Source organism: Grus americana, chromosome 5 (assembly GCF_028858705.1).
Source record: "Grus americana isolate bGruAme1 chromosome 5, bGruAme1.mat, whole genome shotgun sequence".
In the NCBI taxonomy this organism is placed as follows: Eukaryota; Metazoa; Chordata; class Aves; order Gruiformes; family Gruidae; genus Grus; species Grus americana.
This window is the reverse complement of record NC_072856.1, coordinates 57,600,446-57,612,723: the sequence shown is the minus strand read 5'-3', so window position 1 is coordinate 57,612,723 and position 12,278 is coordinate 57,600,446. Positions and strand designations below refer to the sequence as shown.

The 12,278-nt window shown below is 39.2% G+C and overlaps 1 protein-coding gene across 8 annotated transcripts in view; it reads left to right on the top strand.

Annotated features, from left to right (window-relative positions):
* BEGAIN (brain enriched guanylate kinase associated) overlaps positions 1–8,320 on the top strand; it is a 169,744-nt gene extending 161,424 nt beyond the window's left edge. For 7 of the 8 annotated variants that reach the window (XM_054828834.1, XM_054828830.1, XM_054828828.1 and 4 more), the window contains 2 exons: positions 2,992–3,075; positions 6,213–8,320. In XM_054828834.1, the coding sequence (XP_054684809.1) occupies positions 2,992–3,075; positions 6,213–7,586 (1,458 nt within the window). In that variant the 3' untranslated portion in view covers positions 7,587–8,320. The remainder of the gene's footprint in view (positions 1–2,991; positions 3,076–6,212) is intronic. The other variant, XM_054828835.1, reaches the window with a different exon arrangement.
* The last annotated feature ends 3,958 nt before the right edge of the window (positions 8,321–12,278 follow it).

The window sequence follows — 12,278 nt, the reverse complement described above, 5'->3', positions numbered from 1 at the left end:
GTTTTCCCCAGCTGTGGTTCATGTGTAACAAGTTGCCTATCTCTGTGTGGAATGAAACAGGGAACATCTCTGGTGATCGTCACCCTGCATCTCATTAAACACTGCTGAAAACTGGCATGCATACTGCAGCTGGCAACCAAGCTCGTGAAATCCTTCCAGGGACAAACCTAAAAAGACAGCAGAGAGAGGAAGATTGCAGGCATTTAGTTCATTATTGTGCCATTCCTTAGACACTTAATAAAAAATTCATCTACAGAAGACATGTTTCTGTTAGCACTTATTTTTCAGCATCTTACATTCAATCTTCCCATATTTCATATGAACTCTTAATCATAGCAGGGAGCATTAATCTCATTAATACGCCTGGTGATGTGAATTGTGCCTATGCAATTAACAGCTTTCCAACGGAAACAAAGAGTTCACAATCTGACCCTTTACTTTCATAGAAATTGTGTTGAAACAACAGTTACTTCATAATTCTAAGAGCTGTAACTAACAGAACATGGTAAATGCAATGGGCTACGTTTAGGTTTTAGAAGCACAGGTATACATCCAGACTAATTCAGCTGCAATCAGTGGAGTTCTTTCAGATTTAAAATAGAAGGGGAAAAAATTCTAAAACTCTCCCAATAAGTATGCATGCGTTTACACTACTTCATGGAGTCAGGTTTGAGCCCACATTTGAAGAAGTGTTTTCAATATTTATAGTTTTTAAAAGGTATCTTAGACTGGACTGCAGTACCAAGTACTCTGCTTCCAAGGATTATTCTGCACTCCTCTGAACATTAGAGTATGGTCCAGAAGCCTCAAATAACAGTACCACTTCTTCATACTTGAGGTTGATTCCCAGACAAAATTCTGCCCTTAGTTATGTGTCTTCACTAATGAAAGTAATGGTGAAATTCCAAATTTTAAAATAAAGAACTATGAAACATACCATTAATATTATACCTAATCACTAGAGACACTGTTAAACTGCAGAATCCTACATGGGGAGAACATGTTTTTGTCTTGCCAATATTTCTTCCTTCAATTATATTTCCCCTTACTCTTCTGACAGATACATAAAATGATGCTTTTGATGCAAAAACGTGGTTTAGACTATGGGAAACACTTTTGGCATTAATTGCCCATTATTGTTCTAGTTGCCACAGACGTGGCTAGTTTCCATTCAGATAAACATTAAAGGACAGAAAGTCACTCCAGTCGAATCGCATGTCCCACCCAGCATGTTGAGAATAAAGTACACGTGGCACATTTAACTCACATGCAATTTTTCTGTAGTAATTTTTAAAGCTGCTAAAGATAAAGTGTCAGAAATGCTTTCTGTTCTCTCCATGACAACCACTTCACAGAAACAGAGGCACATAGCTTTTGAAGAATGGATTAGATTTTGGAGTGATTTCATTTTTGTGTGCCTAGTAATGCCATGGGCATTACTAATGGGACTTGGGCTACTTGTCTGTACTATACGTTGTGCAGCAATCTATTGTGTGTTTAATGTGCATGTAACATGTCAGAATCACATGCACATGCAACAGATTTTGCTTCTAAATTGAATTCTTGGATTCCTACTGTTCGCATCTGTTTTCTGGAATAAAAATAGTGTGTACTAATATAAAATTTAAGACCTATATAAATGAATGTCTCTCCCCAGCACATTTAAGGCAGAAGGGGCATGTATAAAAGCTAACATAGGCACAAAACCCCCCCACAAACCAAAGGTATCTAAAGGCCCTTGAATATGAAGATGTAATGAACTAAGGATCATAGGAAAACTACATTTACTACCCCCATGCCTCACAGACTCCTAGGAACATCTTGTTGCACCTGTTATTACAGAATACCTTTAAAATTATATTTCAAAACAGAGGGAATTTCCACCTTTCTTTTCCATAGAAAATTTATCAGTTTTTAAAAGAACAAGTGGAACAGTGAAAATCTGCATGCAATAAAATTATAACATTAGCGCCAGAGAAAATTCAAATAATTTCAGTATTCAACACCTTTTCTCCATAAACATTTTCTAATTTTTACCGGTTAACACAGCCTACTGTCCATAGTACCTTTATGCTTTGCCTGTCTCATCTATGCCCACCTATAAAGCCAGCTTCCGAAGCCAACTTTGTTTTTAATGGCACTTACATCAGGAGAAGCAACATACAACTCTTACTTCCAGGGACCCAAAGATACTGGCTGTAAGATACAGTTACAGTCATGTGTGCTAAATCAAATTTAGATGAAAGGCAAATCTATGTACTGAATTTTCCCATTAAATAGGCTGTGGGAGCCATTCAATACAAAAATAGTATAAAGCGGCTTGTTTAAATTCTCTTTTTCCCTGTGTGGAATTCTCATGGTAATTTCTTACCCAGTAAAAATATCCTGTTCTGCATCATCAAACATTTGCAGTGAGATTTAATATATTTGTATAGCTGCGTTCTGCAAGATATGAAAGGAGCCAGGAACCAGCAAGAAAGTTTCATAAGGAGACCAAAGCCTTCTTTTTAAGAAACAATACAATGTATATTTCTGCAATGAATTTCTCCCACAGTCTCATAAGATTATCTAAGCATTTTTCTAAAGTAGTATCTGAGTGCTGATCTGGATAATACTCAGTAAAAATTGTCTATTCTGCAATTTTCTTTTTGTTTAAAAGATCGTGTTCATTTTAGCCTTCATAGCGCCATGCATGCTAACAGTATAAAGTCCAGTTCATAACGGTAAGTATCCATCTTTTGAAATGCAGATTACCGTTCTGTAGTAACAGTTCTTGAAATTTTCTTTTTAGTGATTTTACCAGCCCTCGCGGAGCAAAAGGGCAAACATCTCAGTACCATGCAAGAAACAAGGAATCTTAATGTATTTTAAAAATATGCTCCAAATTTCCCTGAAGTCAATTTTTAAAAGATTGCTCAGGCATGGGAGAACGGCTGAAAGCCACAAGCTATTTGCAGACTTTAAAAAACAGGCTATTTTTTGTTTTTCTAGGAGCTCTATAGGAAGGACTGCAATTTAGCTGCTCAGTTGCTCCAGTGCAGCAAGAATTACGACAGGGCACATAAGCTTTCAGAGGTAATGTGACCGAACTTGGTGAATATTCAAAGAAATAAATATTTTATGCAAAACAGGTTATTTTTCATGTATCAATACCAGAATTTATTTGCCCTTAAGGCTTTGATTCCTGCCCGCCCCCCAATTTAAGGAACAGGGCGGCTTGTGCACCTGCTGATATTGCGTGCAGCTGAGGGAGGTGCTGACAAAATCACAGCCAGTGATGGAACTTGGAGGTACTCTCTTCCCCAAAACCTCTGCTATCCAATGGAATGGGCCTGCGCTGATCACATGAAAAATAAAGAATTTAGCAAAAACTAAGTGCTGAGAACTCTAGACTGCAAAATGCTGGGGAGGAACTGGGGGTGAGAGCAGGGAAATGACAAGCTGCAGGCATCAGAGATTCTGATATAATCAATTTTTCTCCTGAAGCTATTTTCCAGTCCAGCTAATTTCTAAACCTCAATTTTAAAATGGACTGACAGAACAAATATCTTTTTCTAAAGCAACCAGAGCACTGAATGATTGATTTCCAAGGTGTAAACTTTAATTAATACTCCTTGCTTCCAAGGAAACTAGGCTTGAGAAACAGACTCCTTAAAGGGGAGGTAAATATTGTCTGAGTGAACAAGACTGTCTTTAGGGATGCAGGCCCTACACAAAGCAAAAGCACCTTCCACATGTCTATCGCTTCGGTGAAGGTCGCGGAGAAAAGCCTTCCCTTCGTCAGTCCCATCAGGTTAATACCCCCCCCAAAATGGTCTCTCTTGTGCAATTCTGCAACGGAATAATGCAAAATTGAATGTGGAATGTACAAACCATTTCTAAGCCAGTAGACGGCTTCAGAGCACTCGACAACCCTGGTAAATAAGGATAGGACAAGACTCTTCTGTCAAATGGGTGATGATTTTCTGAAATGGAGACAGAACTTCCAAATTAACCATTATCTTGGTCCTGTTATTTTTTCCTAGTAACTGACTTCTCTTAGCAGTTCACACCCGGGAATTGTGGCATTACTTACACCTGAAAGCACCCTACCTGTTAGCAAGGATTAGGACCTTAAAAGTACTTAGTGGTTCACTTGCAGAAAACTATCACAAATGTGGGATCTCCCCACAATGTCCCAGACTGTCATACACTCCATTAAATAGGCAAAGTCTCCACTCGTAAGTCCAAGTATTTACTAATTTAGCAAGTGGGAATGTGCTGTCACAGCCAATAAATTCCTTACAAATGCAAATATTGCTTGACAAAATATTGTATATAATCCAGAAGCCTAAACTATAACACAATATAGTAATGTGACAGCAATATCACTTTAGTAATTCCAGTTTCCAGTGCAGTGCCCAGAAAATAACGTTCTTTTTCTTAATGCATTTCATAATCTAAATAATATATGTAAAACAGATCAACCAGTGGTGTTACAGGATACTAAAATAGTAGTTGCCCCATACAGCAGTTTCACATTAAATTAACTGTATTTCATTTCCTCAGCTTTGTGGCAATTTACAGCAGCCCTATTTTACAACCTGTTTATTCAATCATTGTTGCATCTGTACTTACTATGACTAATATTGCTGTCTGCCAGCAGATTGGCAATATCGTACTCTTTATTTCCAATGGAAGACATATGAGCTAATTAACAACATAATGATTAATCCAAAATATCCTGGAAGGACTGTTGGTTGAAAAAACACCCATCCTACTCCACATTAACAAGAATGCCATTTCACAACATGCCATATTTTGTATACATTAAGTGTTGAGGATTAAACCAACTTTAAAACCTTCCCTGTGAAGCTAAAAGAGGATCTCCTTATCTTATATGATGTGAGAGCGTTACAAGGTACAGGCACCTTAAATTCCTCTTGCCTAAAATGAAGGGGGGGGAGACCACCTCAGCATTTGTAGGGTTCTTTCCTCTAGAGAAACAAAATGAAGGAGGGAGTGTGATCGTTAGGGCTATATGGGTGACCATGGATTATGTGGTAAAGAGGAACTTGATTTCTAGTTATAAAAAGAAAGTGCTGAGTAAATCAGAATTCAGCCAAGCATTCAGAGGCTAAATTCTTAAGTGGTGTAAATCGAGATGGATATCAAAGGAGCTATCACAGTCACAAACTCAAAACTTAATTCTAACGTGAGTTCTTTTGATTTCCTGTAAGAGATATGGAAAGACAACCGTCATGCAGCACTCTCATATCCCTGTCTGATCATTGACAGAGATCTGAAATGAGCCATGCAGATCAAACCCGACTGGCAAGCATGCTTGGTGATACCTGCATAGGCATTACCTACCAGGCTTTTGAGCTGCACCAAGGAACACGGGCTTTCAGCCTCTTCTGGCCCACATGATAGAATGGCAGGTGGAACCATCATCCACAGAGCTGATCCTTATTTCTCCAAAAACTACATGACTTCTGATGCATAACAGACATATTGATTAATTCTGACTAGTCACAGGAATCATAATGTAAATTCAGGTCTTAGCTGTTATTTCTGCCAGTATAGCAAGACACTAGAAAAGCAATCAGGTAGCGGCTGCTGGAAGAGGGGGGCATGTTGAGGCTTGTATGGATGGTTGATCTGACAAGCAGTGTCTGAGTGCTGGGGCAAGGTAGCCGGTTTGGTTCGGTTCTTCCCAGCACAGGAACACTCCTGCCATAGCAGCCAGTACCATTGCTTTAAGTGTCAGTGAAACCAACTTTCCTGCCTCTTCAAACAGCATTGATTATCAAATGCGACGCTGAAGGGCAGGAGCCAATTTGGCACCGGGTTGGAGGCAAGACAAGCTCGAAGAGAGGCAAAAGAAAAACAGACTAGATCTGACCTCTTCCTCCTCTTTCCTCACCCCAGCAGAGACCTCCGCACCCCCCCACTCCAATTGCAAATCACAGACATGCACGCAGTCTGGAAGGTGTTGCTGCAGGCTGTAATTCTCTACCTGCCTTTTTAAGATCACTGTTTACTACATTCTTTACACCACTCCTATCCAACCTCAATTATCTTAGAAGGAAAGATTTCAGAACCATATACAGTGAGCTATGTGTAATGTCATAATCAGCACCCATCTATCAATGTTGTATAAGCCCAAGCAGACACCAGTTTTGATGTGCACCCTTTTCTCCTGTCCTCTTTGCCATCTCTTTATGTTACAGCTGCCATCTGACTTTCAGGAACGAGTCAGCATCCATCTGGAAAAACACGGGTGCAGCCTTTCTGTCCCCTTGTGCCACACATCTTACGCTGACACCATACCCACTTGCGTCATTGCCAAAGTACTGGAAAAACCAGATCCCAACAGCTTGTCTTCACACTTGTCAAGCCCATCTACAAGGGATCTCAATTTCCAGGACTCTGCTGGAAAACTCGGACAAAGGCCCCAATACAAATCGGACATCTACTGCAGCGACACCGCCCTTTACTGCCCCGAGGAGAGGAGGAGGGAGAGGAGGCAGAGCGTGGACACGCAAGTGAAAGACGTGGGGTTTCTGCGGTCCCAGAACTCCACGGACAGTACCGTCGAAGAAGACGGTTTCCATTCCAGCTTCTCTCATGAAGCCTTCCCAGAGTACATTACCTCTCTGCCAACCTCCAGCTCCTATTCCAGCTTCAGCGTCACATCCGAGGAGAAGGAGAACGCCCAAGCCAACACTCTGACAGCGTCTCAGCAAGCAATCTACATGAGCAACCGAGACGAACTGTTTGAAAGAAAGTCACCTGCAGGTTACGAGCATCAGGGAAGTCCTAGGTTTGCCAAGTCCAAACCTGCACAGCACATGGAGCTTGCCGACGACAATGAGAACTCGCCCACTTTTACTAGGACTCTGCCTCCTTATGCAAATGAACCTTTTCATTTCTCAGCCATAACACCACAGCAGGCTTTAGCAAATCAGAAAATGAGGAACGAGTGCAGGAGCACCCATCTTTCAGAAGAAGACTTGCCTGGGCGATGGAGGCAATTGAGCGTGGAGGACATCGGTGCGTACTCTTTCAGGAACACAGGCAGGCTGTCGCCCTGTAGTTTTTCAGAGCAGTACTACAACAGCCCTATTAAGAAGGGAGACAGTCGAACAAGCCCCATCTATGCTAGTTATAAAGCAGATAGCTGCTCAGAGGGAGACGATATCTGCCAAAGCAGACTTGTGGATTCTTGCTTCCTGAGAACAGACAGTGGTCTGAATATTGACATCAGCACTAGCTGTAAACAGGACAAATTGCCCACTTACAAAACAAAAGAATCAAGAGACCAAAAAAATGAAAGGATCACCGTCCAGTTATGCAGTAGCAAAAACATCGAAAATAGCCCGGTACTGAAAAGAGAATACGTGGACGTGAGCCCCAACAGCTCAGCAGAGTCCCTCAATCAGAGCTCAGTGGAGGCTCCAGAAATCCACCAGTCTTCCATGGAGCAAGGAAGCCATTCGGGTGTTCACAGCAAACAGCAGCAGTTTCAACGGACTGGGAGTACTGGTTTGAGTCGGAAGGACAGCCTTACAAAAGCACAATTATACGGAACCCTTCTGAACTAGGCATCTTCCAAAACGGCAATAAGACAACAAACAAAAGGAAGCAAACAGCATTTGATACTTCTAGTGAACAATAAGGTTCTAAGAAACAGGATTATTATAAAATATATATTCATAATGGTACTATATGTTTAAAACAAAATCTCTTCAAAAATGTTAAACAGCACTTTTCACTTAACATCCTTTCCACGTGGGAGACAGTCCCCTCCCCTCTTTTATAAACCTGAAATATTTTTATAAACAAAATGGTATTTATTAGACTATCCTAAGCTATTTGAGCAGAATTCTTTTCCCTTCAAGCAGGTTTCTTATTTATTTTTGTGCATGAGGCCATCTGTGCCTAAACTCTTGGAGGAAAAGGGTAAAATCATGACGGCGGTGATAAAAAATAAATCCACCTGATAAAATACCATAAAATGTCATGTGAAAACAAAACAAACAAGAATGGTGAGTTTGAAGAGGTATATTTTTTAACAAGAATGGAATTGTATCTGAAGTTATTTCATACAAATGTATTTATGAGTGACTAATGTATGCACAAAGTGATACTAAGATTTTGTTCTTTTAATCCACTGTGTTTCTGCTTTCCTATTTTTCCTTGTATACTACCTCAAAAGTAATTGAGGGTTTCTTTGTCACATTTTCTGTAGGCTTGCATTTATATTGTCTAAAATGCATGCAGTGTCATAATTAATACTGTATTTTGCATTACTTAATAAAAGACACCAGTGGAGATATTTTGGGGTGGGTTGTTTTTTTTTTTTTTCCTTCATTGAAACATACCCTGGACAATAGAACATGGGATTGCTCTGGGTGGCATCAATCCACCAAAAGTTAATGAGCAAAGCTCCCGGTTTAGATTGCTTTCTAAAAGAGTCTCTCTTTCTCTGTCATCTCCAGAGCAGTGGTTCTCAGTCCACAGCCCCTGGATGTGGAAGGACAGCTTCTCATCAGCCTGTGAAAAGTAAACAAGGAAAACAAAGTTTATCAACAGGCTTGAATTCACTAGGCAGGGCTCTGCACACTGAAAAGAAAATTGAAAACTACCTGAAAACTTGTGACTTAAACTCCTCCTCCATTACACACATACTCGACACTATCTTTTAGGTCTTTAGGATTGTGACCTTGCACAGTTGCCCTATTTTCATATGTAGCTTGTATTTCTAGCAAGGAGAATTTCTAAAGCTTAAGGAAAATCTGGCCTTCTGCAGCCTATGGGAATTTCACCCCTGGCTCTGAGAAGCCATAGTTTTACCTGTACTTTTTGTATTTCCTCCATCGAGTTCTCTGTTTCTCACCATTTCACCGTTAAGGAGTGTACAACTTGGACAGCAGCAAAAGGACAAGAGCAAAAGGAGGAGAAAAACAAAAAAGATAGAAAGGGAAATCCTGTGGATTTCCTTCCTGGCTTCAGTATTGCTGCTTGGTAAGAGGCAGAATACAGCAATAAATATTTAATAATTCTTTCAAGTCCTGTCCATGGGACACACATCCTATACTTGAAATACTTGACTCTTACAGTACTCTCATGTACGAGGCAAGACCTTACTTAGTGCAGTGTGTGGTAGTAATCAATGAGATCACTGTGGAAGTCTAAACTAGTTCCTTATAAAGCTAAAATAATGACCTCCCATTCAATACCTATTAAGAAAATATATATTTTCTGCTGATTCTCTGAAAGCACTCACCTGGCAAGTATCTATGAACCAGGACTATAGAACTGCTCATTTCCTACATAAGTATCTTAAATCATGAGGCCACAGATTCAGTGCATTTGGCACCAACAATTCCCACTGCTCTCCGTATTCTTCATGGATAATATAAAAATTTGACCATTATTGATGTGTGCAAGTACTTGCTGCGCTGTTTGGAAGATCTGGCATCAAGTCTCTACAGTTCCTCTGAGAACTGTAGCAGCACTGTGGAGAACAACGGTAGCTAAAAATATCACTCAGGTAAGGCACAACACAGCTCTGAAGTGAGGCTGATTTCAGTACAAAAGCTATAAAACACCTCGTGCTTTTATGCTCCCATATTTGCTCAGAGTGAGTGTGAGTGGCAGGTCATGCCACAAATAATTCCACAAAGTACATAAAAAAGACATAGAATAAAGTTTCCAAAGGCCAATTGCTTCTTATGACAGGATCTGACCTGCAGTAAGTAGACGTGGAGATCCAGAAAAGCTGTTATTTCCCCTTCAGCACACTAAGATAGAAAACAGATGTGAAAAAACCTCACCGTTGACTTATTCAGGTATATAAAATGCAGACAGTCTTTAAGGCAAGACATTCGTTTCTCTGGTCAATGAATACAAGGATTTGCATGTAAGAGGTGAAAATTAACTGTTCTCTCACCTAAGAAAATATGTAAGCTACAGAACCATAAATCATGACATTTATGAACTGGAACACAGTATCAGACTAATCCTTTTATAATTTTGTTCATTACTTGACACTGAAGTGCTATTTTGGCAATTACACAAAATTAAGTTTCCACTAGATATTATATATCTGATTATTCAATATCATGTTCTATTCTATTCTTTCATACTACTGTAGTTTCAAAGTCTGCTTCAATGCTTCACTTGACTCTTTTTCCCAGTTTATGTGCACTAATATGTAGATCGAAACCAGTCTTTTCAGCCAATTAATACTGGGTTTTCCTTGTAAAATAGCCTATAACCTTTTTCTGTTACGTTTTTCTGTAACGAATTCTGTTACAGAACAATATGTAACTCCATAACAAATTTCAACTGAATCAACCACAATGGATAGAAAAGTTCTTCAGCTTTAACATGTTAATTTTAATTTCTCCTTGATCAGAAAAACTGACAGTAAGTTTGAAAATTTTTTATGAACATCAAAAAGTTTAAATAATTCACCTAAATTTTCTCAGATTTATGGGTTTAACTGTGGTTTGGTTTAATTTTTCCAAACAAAAAGAACTTTGAAAGATTATAATAAAGGATTTCCTCCATATTTTTTTTGCAATTTCAGTTTAGATTTCTTGAGACAACCACAGAGAGAGACCTGAGGCATAAGGCTAGAAAGATACTACGTGTTTTCACAACAGATTTAAATTTTCTTCGTGGTGGTGTCTTAATTTTTTGCTTACCTTCAGTTTTCATGCTGGGAGAAAATCATTCAGAAAATCCTGTCATGGAGAAGATTTTTGGAGTATGTCATTGGAGACACTTAAAACTGACTGCCCACTTTTCTTCATTTGGCCTCTCTAGACTCACCGTGGTGCACTGTGACTTTAGGAGGGCTCTGTTGTGCCACCAGACAATCTGTTTGGCCCAAATACAGATTTAACAGTCACTGAGGTCTTAAGAGATTGAACCTGGTTGAAAAATAGACAAAGTAGAGCAAATCAATAATACCTTGTTCAGAAGAAGATATGCTTTGACCTAGGTGAAAGGGGTGGTAGACCTGTCTGCCACAGTGTTCCTCAGAGTGCTTACCCACTGTAGGACATTTCTGATGAAGAGCAGCATCTAAAACATTGTCCTCAGAACAGCTTGCTTCCATTTTTCATTCAAGCAGGTGTAGTTTGACGAATTCGACTGTACTCTTAATGTTCATTTATTGACAAGTGACTCCAGAAATACAAAACAGCACATCTTCCGCCAAAGAAAAGTGCCGCAGACCCCTCCACTCCATTGGCTCAGAATTTGCCTCGAAATATTTTTCCCAAGGACATAAATACCCAATTTTCTCTTAAGCATTATAAAAATGTCAAGGTGTCCCCATGTTGCCACAAAAAACTTGCTCTTCCAAGTGACGTCTGAAGTAGTCAAATTCTGTATGCAGGGTTTGTAGGTACCTATAGCAGGATTTTTGTTTGATTAATTATTTCATTTGCCATGAGTAAGAACAGAGAGGGCGAGGAAAAGAAGTGGCAAGTCCTCAACAGTGCAGTGAAGCAGAAGATGAGAAATGTCATTTTAATGAAGCAAAACTGAAAGCAAAACGTACATGACACAGAACACTGATCAGGGAAAAACAAAGGGGGCTGAAAAGCGATCAGAGTGAGGCATATCAAATCACATATTAAAACAGATAAGAATACAAAAAAGATACCAGGGAAATAAGATACAATTCACTAGGAACAATGGTGCATAAGTATTATGAAACCATGAAAAGAAAATGCATTTTTTGAGATGTGAAAATAGTTTTCTAACTCCAAATTAAGGTTTAAAAAAAAGCACAAAATCTCAATAATTTTGCATAACACATATCAGTTCCTTTTAAACTTTTTAGAAGACTAGAAATAGCTAACATTACTAAGTTTAAATCATGGCAAGCCACTAAATAGGTAGTTTTCAATTCAACAGTTTCTAACTTCTTCTCCCAAACTAGAAAATTTATCAAACTAATCCTTTCCCCTTCCAGCACTTTTAATTAAAAAGAATTTCCACTCCAACATCCATCACAGAGCATGATTATACAGCTACTTAATTTCCCCTTGTTTAATTTTAAAATACTAATTGACATCCTTTGGACTTTCCTATAAAATTCTTATCCCCCATTCATGTTTACGACCTTGTAATCCTTACTATTATGATATCTCTCCTGAAATATTGCTTAAATTGTGCAGATGTAGTCCTCTCAGTTTTTCCTTGGAAGACACTCCCTTCAGGACTCTAGCTGTTTCTAATTCTCTTCAAGGAATACCCTCCTCACCTTCATGCTG